General features: G+C 38.4%; 1 protein-coding gene across 2 annotated transcripts in view; it reads right to left on the bottom strand.

The window, feature by feature from the left end:
- Positions 1–17,652, bottom strand: part of TANK (TRAF family member associated NFKB activator) — a 61,778-nt gene that overhangs the window by 13,841 nt on the left and 30,285 nt on the right. For both annotated transcript variants that reach the window (XM_007671171.3, XM_001511119.5), the window contains exons 3-4: positions 11,379–11,487; positions 10,500–10,618 (exon numbers count right to left, since the gene is read on the bottom strand). In XM_007671171.3, coding sequence (XP_007669361.1) covers positions 10,500–10,618; positions 11,379–11,487 — 228 coding nt within the window. The remainder of the gene's footprint in view (positions 1–10,499; positions 10,619–11,378; positions 11,488–17,652) is intronic.

Here is a 17,652-nt window from a genome sequence, read left to right as displayed (position 1 = left end):
GAAAATGGGCACAATATTTTCTTTTCCAGTTTTTCCTCACACATTTCAAGAATTATTTTTATTAAAATAGCCATCACTTTTTGTCTGTTTATGAGGAACTCAATGTAAATAGAAGACCGAAGGATATGCAAGAGAGGCTAAATTGAGATCTGAAAGTGAGAAAATGATGGAGACAAATTTTTAAAGAATGTATTTTAGAGAAAAACTAAAATATCAGATGCTACTTGGTAGGTAAAGAGAAAACAAAGATAGAAAATAAATTTGGGGTGATGAGTTGTATTTTTCAACATTACCATCATGCAATGCAGAGAGTCAGAATTTAACTGGTGGAAACTAGGTTTTTACTGCCCTCAAATCAGGCAAAGTATTCAGAAACATGTTTCTCTCAGCATTTTGAATCCAGGATTATTTAACAGACTAATATCTATCTCAAAGACAACCCCCCCCCCCCACACCTTTTCAATTCCTGTTATCACAGTAACCTAGGTAAATGAAAGCATTTCATTCCTCTGAGATAGTTTAAAAAAACACAACTGTAATGAAACAATTTCTACTCAGAGAGTTTTTCTTTCAATCTTTTGACTTCAAAGTAATACAATTTAAATACTGAACTAGATTGGTTATGCTACACTGAATCAAATCAAGTGCACTCTGTTATCCTATAACACAGGGATTACATTCTTGTCAAATCCCATGGTAAAGAAAACTTGTGCTGTTGTCCTCATCTGTTCTGATACCATGCACATCAGTTTCTTCTGACTCTGCATTACACTCTACCCAAACAGGCTTTTATTGTTGGAAGAAATTTCCTAATTCCCTAACAACATTCTAGCCCAAAGACGTAGTGTTATGCAGAATATAGCATAGTGTACTGCTTACAGAGTGGATGTGTAGTTTCTCTAAAATCATGAAAATAAGCTCTAAAAGGCTACTGTTGAAAAGAAATTTAAAAATTCTTCAATGGGGCATATTAAGAATGTCATAAAAATCTTTGCATTCCAGTGTTCATATACAAAAAGTATGTCACAAAAGAATATGGTTACATGAACAAGGGACATAGATTGAGGTTTTGGAGAGGATATTTCTGAAAGCAGAGAAGTGAATACTTCCTAGGGCATAGAAGAGGCTTCCCCTTTCTAGTTATGGGTTTAGAAGGAAATTATAATAATCAGGGTGAAGTAGGTGGCATTGAGGAAAGAGAGGTCACAAATGATTTGCTGAGGATAATGTTGGGAAAATAATAATGAGCATAAGGGAAAGGAAAAAGAAAAATACGGTTTATGGATGAGATTTTTAATCTTGGAAACTGGAACGTACAATTAGGGATGGTTTGAGATACACTGTTTTATATATCTAGAGACTAAAGGTGAAGCCAGAAATTAGAAAATTGAGCTTAGGCAGAAAATGAGGAAAGTGTTTAAAATAGTGAAGAAAAAACAGTAGAAAGCAGGACTGGAAAAAATGTAAAAGGTTCAGCAAGAGTAAACATATAGCAGCCAACGAGGGAATTAAAGAAAATGAAAAATGATAAGACATGGGATGCTATTTTTCACTTAAAGGCACGTGTCTCATCTCTAGTGTCCATAGAAGAAATATACACTCTTCTTTCCATGCCTGAAAATCTAACGGAGCAGGAGAAGCAGAAATCACAGGAGCACTGCCTGGTTTATATGAGGCAGTGCTCAGCAAGCTGATTGCCTGCCTGTGTGGGAACAACTCCAGAATAAAATGGGATCCAGCCCAGAGTTCTGAAGGAAGTGGCAAGAAAATAAACAATATAGAAATAAAATTAAACACCCCAATGACTTCCAAGTGCTTCACAGCATGCCGAATTACTTAAATGCAATAGTCCAGATTAACGTGATACTCAAATGAAATTTTTTTTTAAAATATCATGCCTCCATCTAGTCCCATCACATTTAATTTAAGCATTATGTTAATCACAGACCTAATAACAAGTATTCATTAAAACAAGAAGCATCTATGGGACCCATAACTTCCTGCACTGTATACCTGGTTTAGGGGTGAGTGAACATTTTTTCTATATATCCTTTTTTTAAAAAGGAAACAAGTTAAATTGTCATCTGCCTTTTCACACATTATAAAGGATATAGGAAAATGGATAAGAAGCTAATTCAGTTATAGATTTGCCTGTGATGCTTTTTGGTTTAGAAGTTATCCAGAAAGGCACATGTGCTTAGTACAGTGGTCTGCACACAGCAAGCAAGTGCTCAGTAAATACCACTGATGATGATGGTGATGATAGGCTGTTTAAGGGTTTCCCCCCTTTATTTTTCATTCATGCACATTTTAATGTGGTATCTGCCAGAACGAATGAAACGTCATTCTGTGCACATGTCCCCAATCCTCAGAAACTATAAACTATTACTCATTCCTTTCCATATCAAGCAGAAACCTCTGACCATTGCCTTTCAGGTGCTCTGTCAGTTGTCTTCTACCAATACACCCCAGTCACACTTGGACCTTCATGAGCCTACTCACTGCTGTACCTCATTCTTGTCTTTTCCAGTTCCAGTCCCTTAAATCCTTCTTCCTGCCTGGATCTCCATCCCCCTTCACATTCCTTCACCAGATCAGAGCTCTGCCCACCTTCAAAACTCCTCCGAAATCCTACCGTCTCATGAAGGCTTTTCCCAGTTTATTTTTCTTCTCAGGTTACATCCTATTTCCTCAGCATTGTCCCATCATCTCCACATCAATGGCCTCATAACCATTTGTAACATTTCAGCACAAATGGATTAACGTATTCTAGATTTAAGCACTTCCTCATCCATTCAGCCATTTTTCCACTCTCTTCCACCTCCTACTTGTAATTTTGTGTCTGTCTCTCCTGCTACATTGTAAGATACCTCAAGGCATGGATGATAATGAACGTTCCCATGTGCTTAGTACAATGCTCTGCATACAGTTGCCCCCCAGTAAATACCGCATATTGAAAGGGTCATGTAAAACCACTAGGAGAGGTAGTTACAGAAGAGTCAAATTTATGCTTCACACAATTTCTTTACCTACCCCATAACTTCCTTCTGGAAAATGAGTCATAGCCTGAGTTTCAAATTTTAAATTTGACTCACCAAAACCCCCCACCTTCTAACTCTTTTTGTGGCCTAATAGCATACATATAGTCTGAGTAAACCTTGTCTAAATCAATTCACCTTTAAGGTGACCTCCAAGTACTGGATGTTTCAGTACTTAGGAAAGATTCACAATGATTTATAAGCAACTGAAAATAAGTCTTTTCAATAGAAAGGCTTTTGAAATTTATCCCATTTACAACTGTGAGTCCCGAGTAGGACAGGGACTGTGTCAAACCTGATTATCTTGTATCTACCCCAAGGCTTTGTACAGTGCTTGGCATATAGTAAGCGCTTAACAAATACCATAAAAAAAACTATAGCTCTTTGATGAGGTAGTCTTTAGCATTCAACAGTCATTAGGCAGGCTGGAGAGTTGAGTAACATTATCGAAGATACTGAGATTACCCTTTCTTTTGAATGATACTGCATGATTTTAAAACCCTTTGATGCCAAAGGGACTACTCTAGAAGGGAAATAATACCCTGCAACAATGCATTTTGATAAAACTTGTTTATCAAAAACTAGGGCTTCAGAGTTGCCTCAATTATTGTGCTTAATTATCATTCTCAGACCTGGCAGAAGCTTCTCTTCTCTGTCCTGTACCCCTGCACATTCCATGATCATGGAACTTCCTTAATCTGTCATTCTAATGCTAACTTGTAAGTATATATGCATGTTTTTTTCTTTTATAACACTAAACAGTGGGTAGGACACATGTTTGATTAATACAGATTGTGACCAAATAAATGCAAATGTTAACTCACAAGTAATATTCCTTTATTGGCAACTGCACAAAGTCTGGCTGCAGAAGGGAATCAAAGAATCCATCCCAAATCATGCTCTTTTTTAAATCCAAATATCAGACTCTTGAACCCAGTGATAATCCATTACAGCCATCTGTGCCTCTCTGCCTCTCCACTGTTCTAAATGATTGGGAGGTCGATTGAATGTAACAGCTCAGAAATGAATGTAACAGAAGGAAAACAGTTAACTTCTACCTGGCAGAGGAGCAGCAACCAAGACAGAAAATAGACCTAATCATTTAATTAAAAAAGACTGATGACCAAAATTATATATTTTGGGTTACAGACCAAAATTTAAGGAAAGTTGAGGAAAATACTAATAAAATCTCTTAGTAAAACCTCTCCCAAACTAAGGCAGAGCTTACTTAAAAAAAAATGCCTTCAGATTAATTAATTTGGAATTCTGAGTCAGGAGTCTGAGAGGATATGTACCCAATTCTGTAGAAAGACCAAAAAAATCTCCAAAAGATTATTTTTAATTTGGAATAGATAGCGTATGTCCTTAGATAGTTTAGTTGTTCACCTGCCTGCAGACATGGGGTTTGGTCAGATAATCTCTCAGAGTCCCTCTCAGATGTAAAATTAGAAGATTCAAGCTAAATTGATCAGTCCATCAGCTAAGTTGATAATACTGACTCTCGTTTTCATTGACAGTTGCTTCCTGATTTGAAATATGCACTTTGGAAGAGCACCACATGGGGACCTCTAAGAATTACAGCAGTGTGGGTATCGTGCAGATGGCAGGATGTTAAAGAGGTAGATTCGGTACATTCCTATGGATAGATTGTACACAGGCTGTAAATTAAATTGCTGATAAATTACTCGTAGAAATTACTAATCACCTATTAAACAGATATTTTCACACCACTGCTTTCATTGTTGGTGACTATCACCACCTTGGTTCTCTTCTCCATAATCTGCTACTTTCCCTTCTCCTGCCCAAATTTCTCATGCAGGCCAAGTAGCACACGTCTAAGGGCACACCCAATCTATCTTGCAAATTTGCCTTGAGCTAACAACAGTCTAGTGATCTAAAAGAGTCGATGTTTCTCCCAGAGTGCCAACTATCTGCTACAAGATAACACAGGTACCAAGAAAACTGGGCGCACTAGTTATCTACCTAACATCTGAAGGGCTTACATGCAAGTAGTCAAATCATAGCCCAGTGGATCATAATGGAAAGGGCCTCAGAATCAGAGGACTTGCCTTCTAATCCTGGTTCTGACAACTGCTTGCTGATCAAGTCAAGTCAATTGCTTGGGCAAGTCACTTCACTTCTTTGTGCCTCTGTTTTCCCAACAGTAAAATGGGGATTAAATACCTATTCTCCTCCTACTTGGACTGTAAACTCCATGTTGGGCAGAGACTGTGTCTAACCTGATTAACCTACATCTACTTCAGAGCTGACAATGTGTTTATCACAAAGTAATCCCTTAGCAAATATCTTTATTTTAATAATAATAATTCAAATTAGATATTCATTTGAATGCTCTAAAGGGAGGGAATTCCCAAATGCACTCGGCTTTCACAGAGGGTTGGTTATATAAAAAAGAGTTACTTGCCACACTGAAAATTCCCTCTATTTAAGGTCCTTACCCCAAGAGGAGCCTAAGGGTTTATTTTTGTAAATTAAAATGATTAGTTGATGTATAAAACTACTCTTTTCAATAAAATGTGTGGTAATAATAACAGCTGTGGTATTTATTAAGAGCTTACTATGTGCCAGACACTGTACAAAGCACTGGGGTGGATACAAGCAAATCAGGTTGGACACAGTCCGTGTCCCGCAAGGGGCTCACAGTCTTAATCCCCATTTTTCAGATGAGATAACTGAAGCACAAAGAAGTGAAGTGACTTTCCAAGGCCACCCAGCAGACAAGTAGCAGAGCCGGGATTAGAACCCAAGCAATATTTCACAAGTGGTTTAGATGTCATTTAGCCTTCAAATAATTCAAGGGGAGGGAAGCAGGAGCCAAAGGCAAGTTGGATTAGTTGCCAAGTTGCACACTGGAACTGTCTGAATTGCGGTTTGTAGGTTCTGTACTCAAATTCTTGGGTTTAGAAGGGAAATCAGTTGCTGGGCTCATCTTAGCCAAAGAAAAGAGCCTTAAAAATGAGATTCAAATGATAAAGGGTAGTAGTAAGGGTCCATGGATGTGTTCGGGTTGTATGTTTTTAATTCTGAGAAGTTATCTTTATATTTTGATTTAGGGTGAGGCAGTCTCTAATGCAACAATAAAGCAACCTGGTTACACTGACTTTACTAACTCAACCAGAAGCCTGCATTTTATAAAAATTAGTAGGGTCACCTAAGAGTAAATACGAGGCAGGACGGTCTTTTCCTAGAAATGATGGTATGCTCTGGGGTTTGTTGGTCCATAACAGCTATTGGAAAAAATAAGTAAAAATCACAGTGAATAAAACTAGCAATTACTAGTGGATGTATGCTATACTGTGCAGCATGTTCAGAAAGTGTCCAGTAATACACTTAATAATTGTCCAGTAATAATAAGTGTCCAGTAATACAGAGAAGCAGCGTGGCTCAGTGGAAAGAGCATGGGCTTTGGAGTCAGAGGTCATGAGTTCGAATCCCAGCTCTGCCACTTGTCAGCTGTGTGACTCTGGGCAAGTCACTTCACTTCTCTGTGCCTCAGTTACCTCATCTGTAAAATGGGGATTAAGACTGTGAGCCCCATGTGGGACAACCTGATTCCCCTGTGTCTACCCCAGCGCTTAGAACAGTGCTCTGCACATAGTAAGCGCTTAACAAATACCAACATTATTATTATTATTATTACACAGCTTTAGCATGTGAACTGCTAGTAGGATTGCAGTGGGGATATCTGATTAATAACAAACATCAAGAACAAAGAATGTAACTCACTGTACCTCAATCTCATCTGTCTGGCTGCTGATCCTCTGCCCTCATTCACCCTCTGGCCTGGAACTTCCTACCCCTCCATATATGACCACGACTCGCCTCACCTTCAAAGCCTTTTTAAAATCACATCTCCTCCAAAGGCTTTCCCTAAGTCCTCATTTCCCCTACTCCCCACCCTTCTGTGTCATCTATATACTTGGATCTGTACAATAAGCATTCAGTAAAAGAATTGATTAGCACAAACAGGACTATCAATATCATTTAATTCTTGTTTATTTTAATAAGAATTACTACTCTTTTCAAAGGCCCAGGACCTCAAGTTAATTTCTTGATCCGAGTACATCTTTCCAAGTCAGCCTCTTTTAATATTTAAATATTCTCTTTTAATATTTTTACTTTCAGGTGCTCAATATTTTGTGGATTATACAGGCCGAGTGATCAGTTCTTCCATAACTTCCTAATATAGAAAATGGTAAAAACTGGAAAAGATATACTACTTACTTGTAGACCTGATAAAAAGTGAATCTGCACAAGGTTGAAACAGTTGGCTAAAATGAGGTTTGGGATTATCTGTGGATTTGTTATTTATCTATTCTTTTCCCCAGTGAGCAAAGGTAATTGAGAATTGGCTGTACTTCAAAAAGTTTGAATTTTACTGCAGCCTTTCCAAATCTTGCTTCTTGCCTGACCCTAAAGTTTAATTTATGTTATGGTGTGCACCTTTAAATCATATATTCCTATTTTTTTGGGATACATTCTGATTATTACCTTTTGGGCTGAGTTGACTTTTGAGAATCAATTTGAAAGAAAGGCTATTTTAATCCCAAATATAGTCAGATGTTGTCAATGAATTTTCTATAATGGGTATAAATAGAATATTAGAGTATTGCTTTACTCCCACTGGGTACATGACAGGGCTGCTAACTACCTAAGGTGTGTCTAATGGGATTACAGGCATGTCTGAAGGCCCCTATTTGAGGGTAGTCCACCCAGATGAAGGGGTTGATTTACGATCTGTTAATCCAACTGCATCCTCTGAATGGTTTCTGCAGACAGGCTCTGATTCATTTGGAACATCTGCCAATCATGACACAATCTGGGAAACTGGGCAATTTCGCCAGGAGCCTCATACTTGACCAAGAGTATGACTTTAAGATAAATGAGGGCAGGGGTCATTTCTACTGACTGTATTGTACTTTCTCAAGTGCTTAGTAAGGTGTTCTGTATGAAATGAGTGCTCAATAAATACCACTGACTGATTCAGACTTGAAGTCTGATGGTGAAATTTAGTGTGTATCTGAAAAGGCCAATATAAAATCTACAGCGGTGACCACATTGTACACATATGAAGACTGTCTTGTGGTGCTGAAATGTGTTTATTACTGCTTCTGGAGCTGTTTTCATGTTTGCCCCTTGTCTCCCAAAAGAAAGTTAACAAAGTAGCATTTTGAAGTTTGCACTCTATCAAATCACATTTTAAAAGACTCTACGAGAACAATTGTGTTCAAAAATGAAAAATCAAAGTGGCTGCATTTCCTGACCCTTTTTTGGCAATAAAAACCTCAAACATATTGTATTACCGTGATTTTGGAAGTTTCACAGTAATTTATATGAAAGGACATTGTGCAGTTAATGATGCAGGAGAGAAGACTACACTTGGGTGAGAGGACCGAGGTCTCCTTTTATCCTAAAATTTCCTTTGTAAATATAAGCTATAAATACATCTAGAAACATTTAAAGCCTCAAATTGGATTTCTTCAAGATAATTAGTATTAGTCACTAATCTGATAAAGCTATTTTCAAATTAACACTTCTGATTATAATTTACATAGTTCACAGAAATGTGTAAGAAGACCCTGTTCGTGGCTCAAATTTAGTAATAATTGAATAAATCTTGCAATGAACTTTTTCATATGAAGAGTCTCTTTTTCATAGTGGATTAAAATATGGGTTTCAGGGTGGAAGGGAATACAGGGAAAGAGCTAAGAAGAAAAGATAGGGAGATGTGGGCGGCGAAGCATTTTAAAAATGAAGATCTCTTTGGTTAATGCAAGGGTGCAGGTGCTGAAAAAATATTGTACTACTCAAAACACCCAGTATATATTACAAAGGCTTAACTTAACACTGACTTTCCACCATTTTATGTTACTCTGGCTGAGTTACTTGGGGATGATGAGTTTGGAAATAAACAGAAATAAACTCTTTTTCTAATTGACAACTTTGCTTTTTTTAGTTCTTAATTCCTTTTACTCAAGGTCAGAACTCAGAAATGAAGAAGGAAAGATAGGGGGGATATGAAATTACTCTTTTTAAAGAAATAAAATGGCACCATCTTATGTGTGTGGGAGGATGTCTGCTCTACTTCAATGATAACCACAGAATGGAAGAGTTCTTGTCCTAAGAATCAAACTATCATATTTACCGACCACTTACTGAGTGCAAAGCACTGTACTAAACTTGGGAGGGAACATTATAACAGAGTTGGTAGATGTTTCCTGCCCACAAAGAATGTTATTTGTCATACATTCCTCACTGTATTTTAAGAGAGGGTTCTGATTTCCTATAATCCTTTCAGATCTTCTCATGTCCAGGTTAAATTGCTTTAACTTACTTTCTCAAATTTGTCCGTCATCAAAATTTACCAGAAATACCTTTACTGGGAAAATATAGGTTTGTGGTTGCAAATAGTTGGTTCAGATTCAAGGCTATCACACTCCACAGGCCAGGTGGGTTTAGGAATGGTGCAGTGAAGAACCAAACTCTTTATATGGTGCAGACACAATAGGTACAAACTTATAAATGATACAAATTCAAACAGTATGACTAGACCCTAGTCCCACTAGACCCACACTTCCTCCTACCTTTTCCACCTCAGTTGATATCACACATTCTTCCTGTCCCAGAATCCTGAAATCTTCATGTCATTCTTAACTTCTGTCTTTTAAGGTTTACTTTCATCCTACTGCCAAACACTGATATTATTTATTATTATTATATGGTATTTATTGAGTGCTTACTACGTGCAGAGTACCATACAAAGTACTTAGGAGAGTACACTACAGAATTAGTAAACTCTTCTATCTGTAAATATTTTCACATCTGTTTCCCCTGTTAGACTGTAAATTCTTTGTGGGCAGGGAATGTGTCTCTTTCTTGTTTTGTACTTCAAGTGCTTAGTATGGTGATTTGCACCAAGTGGTGCTCAATAAATACTAGAACTACTAATATAAGGCTACCTCTGCTAACTCAGAATTTACATTCCTTCTGACACTAACTCTAATTTTTCTGACCCCCTTTATCCTTTCAAAATTTGCCAGGGGACTCCTTTAGCACCAGGTCCAATTTACATTCTAACCCATTCAATTACTTAGAACCAGGTAACCCTCCTGAACTCGAAGTGAATGAGTACTGCATGTAATGGTTTCATGTGATGAACATTTACTCTCTCAGGTGGCGGAGCCGGAATTAGAACTCAGATTCTTCTGATTACCGTGGCCCACCAGACCATGCTGCTTCTCTGATTGGACCTATCAACTCTATAGTACTCTCCCAAGTGCTTAGTAGAGTTCTCTGCTCAGAGCAAGTCTCAAAAAATATCACTGATTGATTGATTAGTGGCAGGAATTATACAGTATTGGTAAAACCATTTTAGAAGACATTGGAAACCTGTTCTTTTAGATGGCAAACATGGCATTTCTTGGAGGCAGTGCAAAATACCTTTAAACGTTTTTCTCTTGGAATTCCTGGTTTTAGCTGATCTAGTTTCAAATTGAGAGGCATGTCATTTTTCTTTGTTTCACTATCTTCAAGGAGGGGAGTATAGCCATGGGTAGTATCTGTAAAATAAAAGCAGTCTATTCACATTGACGATTAACCACATTTTCACCACTACACCAAAAAAACCAACTTCACTGAATACAATGTAGTCCTAATCAAGAATACTTTAGTTTTAAATTTGTTTTTTACCTAACTCGGTTATTTTAAATTCAATTCTGAACTTCCATTTCTTTTAAATTATATTCTACAGTGTGGAAAAACTAAGAATTTAGGTCCCTGGATGGATTATTTTACTACCATACCCTTAGTACATGGGAATATATGGACTTACTTTTTTTTTTTTAACTTATTTAGTTCAATCAATAATTTAGTCCATTCCATATTCTCATTACTAACTCCTACTCCCACTGCATGTACCATAATTACGTCTACCTGTTAGCTTAACAGCAGGCAGGGACTACAACTTTTACTTTTACTCTTCTTAGCACCTAACACAGTGCTCCGAATTTAAAAGGAGATCATTAAATATCAGTGAATGAATTTAAAAAATTGAAAAAAAATTCAGATACTAAGTTTTAAACAATATTTGAAATCACTTAAGTCTGTTGTCTCTTACTAGTAATTAAACTGTTCAATACCACAGTTAGGTCTCAAGTATGCCTCTTTCACAATGAATGGTTTATGACTTAAGACATATCAAAACTTTCTGAAATACTATTATAAAGGAGAATTATAGTCAGAGCTTGCACTTATATTGTCTCCATTCTTCCAGGAGGCTCAAGATAAAATTTATATATCTCTGGCTTAACATTTACATACCTCTCCCGGAATTTGCAAGTAGTAACTCAGATTTCAGCTTGTCAATAACACATTGTTGACGTGACAGCTTCTCCTGTTGTTCTCGTATTCTCTGTTCATAATTTTCAGTCTGCAAATTCCAAAAATAAGTTAGTTTAGTAATTACCAAGAGACAGATACCTGGAGCTTATTTTCACTACAAATAAGTCACCAAGAGATCTGAGGTTATATAAAAATTTTTTGTCATTTTTCTGGAATTGTATATAGCACATAACACCCCAAAACTTGGCCCATAATGACTAGAAATAACTATGATTGCTATTAGGTCACTTAAAGCTAAAGAAGTTTTAAAAAAATTTTAAATTAAGAGAAGGATTTCAGTTACAAATGCAAATTGGTCTGTCACAATTGGGGAAATATTTAAACATTTCTAATTTATCCCTCAAACTAATTATCTAGTGCATACAAGAATTTAAGGGATTGCATTTCAGAAACAAGATATTTTTATTCTTTATTATTATTTTACTTTGTGTTTAAATATAAAGGATTCACTTGTTAGAAGTGAGAGTTGACAAATGTATGTATACACTGCATGCCAAGGTTCATAAACAACAGCTAGGTGGAGGAGAGCAGAGGGTCGGTTGAGAATAGTCCTCCTGGCTGTCGAGTTGTCATCCACACCAGAGGGTCACATACCTGCACTTGATCCGACCCATGTGGACCCACTACAAAGTTGAGGGTAAGGGTAGGCAGACGGTGCCTGGGTGTCAGGTTAGTAGGAATAGAACTATTTATTAAGTACCCATTTGGTGCAGTGCACTGCTCTTGCACAGTATAGAATAAAGAAGTGACACATTCACCTTCAAATTGCAGTTTAGGTAAGAGAGAGCATGGGAGTGAGGGCCAGATAACAACAACAATAATAATAATAATAATTATAGTATTTGTTAAGCACTTATTATGTGCCAAGCACTTTTCTAAGTGCTGGGGTAGATACAAGGTAATCAGGTTCTCCCTCATGGGGCTCACAGCTTTAATTCTCATTTTACAAATGAGGTAACTGAGGCACAGAGAAGGAAGGTGACTTGCCCAAGGTCACACAGCAGAAAAGTGGCAGAGGTGGAATTAGAACCCATGACCTCTGGCTCCCAAGACCATGCTCTTTCCACTAAGCCATGCTGCTTCTCGAATGGGTTGGATAGGATGGATGGTTGGACGGCTGGGTGGGTTGTAGAGAATGCTGGAGACCCACCAAAGTATTTTACTTTGTCCCTGCTCCCTCAGATCACCCACCAGACCTTCCCTGTACCAAGTCACCCATAAAAAGTCCACATACTCACTTCAGCCTATGGGTATTTGCGGGTTTCAGGAGCAAAGGTTGAGGGTTAGTCCACCTAAAGTTTGTTTGGGGTTTTTTTTGGCAAGTATGAGGCAGATATGGATGGATGATCTGGGTGCAGTGTGGCTCAGTGGAAAGAGCACGGGCTTTGGAGTCAGAGGTCATGGGTTCGAATCCTGACTCTGCCACTTGTCAGCTGTGTGACTGTGGGCAAGTCACTTAACTTCTCTGTGCCTCAGTTACCTCATCTGTAAAATGGGGATTAAGACTGTGAGCCTCACGTGGGACAACCTGATTACCCTGCATCTACCCCAGCGCTTAGAACAGGTGCTCTGCACATAGTAAGCGCTTAATACCAACATTATTATTATTAATCCACATCCCTTGTGATCTCGAAGGCAGCTTGGAAGCAGCCTGGTTTAGGAAGATGCCCGTACGGCGTGCCCACATGCTCAATACGTGCTGAAGTGCCACACATGCAATGCTGTTTCTATATCATCAGTAGTCTTACCTCTGAAAATGCAAGGTAGCTATATATCTATATGGTACAGAAGGATTCTATAACCTGATTTGGAGTGAATTCTAGTACTTATTGAACACCTACTACATGCTAAGCATGTTACTATGTGCTTGGGAGAATACAAGAGTATTCTTGTAAGGTAGTATTCTTGTACGAGTAAGGTAGATATCAATCAATTGTATTTTTTGAGTGCTTACTGTGTGCAGACCACTGTACTAAGAGCTTGGGAGAGTACATTGTAACAGAGTTGGTAGACACCTTTCCTGCCCACGATAAATTTACGGTCTCCCTGATCTCAGAGGACTTGCAATTAGCAACAAAGACACTAAAATAATTTATAGAATAGGAGGAGGGTGGAAAAGTGGATACGTACAAGAGCTAGTACTTTAGTAAAGTCAGATTTGTAAAGTGCTAAGGTGGTTGAGAATAAACAAGTGGATAATTGGTGCAGAAGGGCAGAAAGAGTCATTTAGGGAGATGTAATTTAGGGAATAACAGGAATTAACTGGGGAAAACCCTCCTGGAGAAGATGTACGCCACTCAATCAATCAATGGTATTTACTGAGCATTTACTATATGCAGACGACTGCACTTAGTGCTTGGATGAAAATACACTGGATTTAGCAGAGACATTTCTGGCCCCAAAATGAGCTTATAGTCTAAAGGAGGAGACAGAGATGAATAATTTATAATATACTATTTAAAGATATGTACATAAGTGCTGTGGGGTTGAAGCGGGGCCACCCGACGACTTATATACTCACCCTCTCTTGGGCAGCTGCATCTAACATACTCTTACTTTAATCTCTAACTCATGAACATATTCTTTCCCTTCTCTGAAAATTCTTAGTGTTTGCCTCTCCTGCTAGATTGTAAACCCCTTGCGGGCAGGGATCATGTTTACTAATTCTATTGTACCTTCCAAATGTTTAGGACAGTGTTCTACATAGAATAGGAACTCCAAGACTATTGTTTGAGCACCTACTATGAGGAGGGAGTTGGGGCAGAGGAAGGGTGTGAGCATGAGACCACAGGCAGGAAAGATGAGGCGGCACAGTGAGTTCGTTACCTTGAGAGGAATGAAGCATGGGAGTTGGGGTGTAGTGGGAGATGAAAGTGGATAGGTAGGAGGGAGAGAGGTGACAGTTCTTTAAAGCTAATGGTTAGGAGTTTCTGCTTAGTGAGGAGAAGAAGTGGTAAAATTTTGAACATGCACAGATCAATGGAGATTGAAAATCTTTATGAACATTCCAATGTCATTGGAAAGGAGTTGATATTTTCATCTGAGGAAACTGAGTTTTGGAGAAGCTAGTGATTTATACAACATCTCTCAAAGAAATTAGCAAATGAAACATGACTATAGTCACTAGAGTGTAAACCCTTGAGAGCAGGGATCATGAACTCTACTGTACTCTCAAACATTTAGTTCAGTGCTCTGCACACCACTGTCACTCAGCAAATGCCACTGGTTGACAGCTATTACCATTATTATTATTAAATTTATTAAGCTCTTACTATGTGTCGGGCACAGATGTAAGCACTGGGGTAATAATAATAATGTTGGTATTTGTTAAGCACTTACTATGTGCAGAGCACTGTTCTAAGCACTGGGGAAGATTCAGGGTAACCAGGTTGTCCCACGAGAAGCTCACAGTTAATCCCCATTTTACAGATGAGGTAACTGAGGCACAGAGAAGTTACGTGACTTGCCCACAGTCACACAGCTGACAAGTGGCTGAGCCTGGATTCGAACCTATGACCTCTGACTCCCAAGTCCGGGCTCTTAGACGTAGGTTAATCAGGTTGGACACGGTCCCTGCCCACTTGGGGCTCACAGTCTAAATAGGAGGGAGAAGAGGCACTGAATCACTATTTTACCGATAAGGCAACAGTCAGAAAGAAAGCTAAATGACTTGCCCAAGATCACACAGCAGGCAGTTAGCAGAGCTGGGATTAGAACCCAGGTCCTCTGACTCTCAGGCCCATGCTCTTTCCACTAGGCCGAATGTCCTCTCCTTTAGACTTTGAGCCTCTTTTCTAACCAACACTGTTTACTCATTTTAACTACTGTAGACCAATCTTAATATTTCAGGAAACCAAAGTGATCTGTAGGTATTAACACACACACACACACACACACACACACAGCCCCCCTCCCCCCAATCTAATTAGGCTTCTGCCATAATGTTTTAATTCTCTTTGGCCTTTGATTTAAATATTTATTCTGAGACTAATAGCAAAGGTAAAAAGGTAGCATTTTAACATATACACAGAAGAATAATGTATGATTTATTTGCTCACTGGGAAATGATACTGGATCAAAGGATGCTACAAGTTGATGTAAGAGATCATATTTTTTCCACTTTTGATAGATAGACTAATCAGCTTACAACTAGCTAGAAGTAATCAACTGCTGAAAATTTTAAAGTTTGAAAATCTTACAGCACTGAGGACATTAAAATGGAGCGGTCACTGCTAAACGTATTGGTCAGTATTCCGAATAATTAAAGGAAAAGGGGAAGCACTTTTGTCTTACACAAACTAAAAGGCACAGAACTGAGAGAGGGGAGATGAGGAGAGATGAAGGGAGAGAGGCGAAGGGAGAGAAGTGAAGCGAAGGTACAGGCTTTGAGGAGGAAAGGAAAAGCCTGCATAATTTGTAGGAAAAAATAAATCAAGATTTAAGAAGCCTGAGGGCGAAGACATGTTCACAACATAGCAAGCTTTATCTTGGCTGAAGGATTCTGTACAGACTGAAGGGGAAAAAGAGGATGTTGCATTGGCCAAAATGGGAAATTACCACAAGGATTTAGTTTCATGACTTTTTCAATTACTATAGTTTGAAACTGTTATGAAACAGAAATTACATGGAGGAGGAAGTGAAGGGAAAATGGTTTTGTCATTTTTGAATGCTTGTGAACTGGGATAGATAAAAATAAAATTACAACCTTAAAGACGTTATTTGAAAGGTCATATAATTGTTGCACTGTTAGAGTATTTGAAAACAACAATGCAATCACAGAGTAGTACATTCCAGCAACTATCAAAGACCCTACGAAGCAGAAAAATCACTAAGAACCAAATTGAAAATGTACAACAGCAATGTCTTGTCAACACTTCTGTACAGAGCACAGACATGACAGCTAAAACAGACAGAAGAGAAGATGCTTTTGACAGCCAGTGTGTGTGAATGATTCTTTGAGTCAGATGGCAGCAACAAGTTACCAACTAGGAGATCTGCATGACGACTAACCATCCATCTGTATCAAACACCATCTGGCCAAAATGACTCTGGCTTCTGTGTGTTTGACATGCCTCCCAACTCCAAGACTACCAAAACAAGTGGTCTACCAGCAACTGAAGGAAGAAACAGGTAGAAACATGATGCTGGGAGAAAACAGTGGAAACAGCACGGGGCTGAGAGTCAGTGGACCTTGGTTCTAATCCCAGCCCCAACATTGGTCTGCTGCATGACCTGGGTTGGGGCAAGTCACTTAACTTCAGTTGCCTCATCTGTAAAATGGGGATTAAGACTGTGAGGCCTATGTGGGACAGGGACTGTGTCCAACTGGGTCCAATTATTTTCCATCTACCCAAGCGCTTAGTACAGTGCCTGGAACATAGTAAAAAAATGCAGAGGGCATGGTGAGTTCTAAAAGGGATTCAAAAGATGAGGGACAAACTCAAGAAATGGTGATCAAATATTTGTGTCTCAAGTTAATCCATAATCACACTCAATTTTTCTTGTTCTATACAAAAATTCAAGTCAAGATATATTCTCTCTATGTAACTGTGGACAAGGCCCCACAACGTTTTAACTGTAAACAAAATTAAAATGAAGAAAATTACATAAATTAAAAATTCCCCATCACAAATACAACTGCTTCATTTTCCATAAAATCTAAAAACCAAAATGCTCCACATTCAATTAATCAATCACTGCTATTTGAGAAACAACAAGGCCCAGTGGGAAGATCATGGGCCTGGGAGTCAGAGGACCTGGCTTCTAATCCCGGCTCTGCCACATGCCTGCTGTTTGACTTTGGGCAAATCTCTTAACTTCTCTGTGCCTCAGCTACATCATCTGTCTAAAGGGGATTAAATCCTACTCCCTCCTATTTAGAGTGTAAGCCCCGTATGGGACAGGGACTGTGTCCAACCTGATTAAACTGTATTTATCCCAGCGCTCAGAACAGTGGATGGCACATAGTAAGTGCTTAAGAAATAACATAATAATAATAATGATTGAGCACTTACTATGTGTAGAGCACCGAACTAAGGGCTTGGAAGAGTACCATACAACAGAGTTGGCAGACACGCTCCCAGCCCACCAGTTTACATCTTAAATGGGGAAACAGACATTATTATAAATAAATAATTTATAGTATATAATTTAAAGATATACACATAAGTGTTGTGGGATTATGGGTGGGACG

The sequence above is a fragment of the Ornithorhynchus anatinus genome, chromosome 9 (genome assembly GCF_004115215.2).
Source record: "Ornithorhynchus anatinus isolate Pmale09 chromosome 9, mOrnAna1.pri.v4, whole genome shotgun sequence".
In the NCBI taxonomy this organism is placed as follows: domain Eukaryota; kingdom Metazoa; phylum Chordata; class Mammalia; order Monotremata; family Ornithorhynchidae; genus Ornithorhynchus; species Ornithorhynchus anatinus.
Note: the sequence above shows the minus strand (reverse complement) of the source record. Positions and strands in the feature narration are given on the sequence as shown.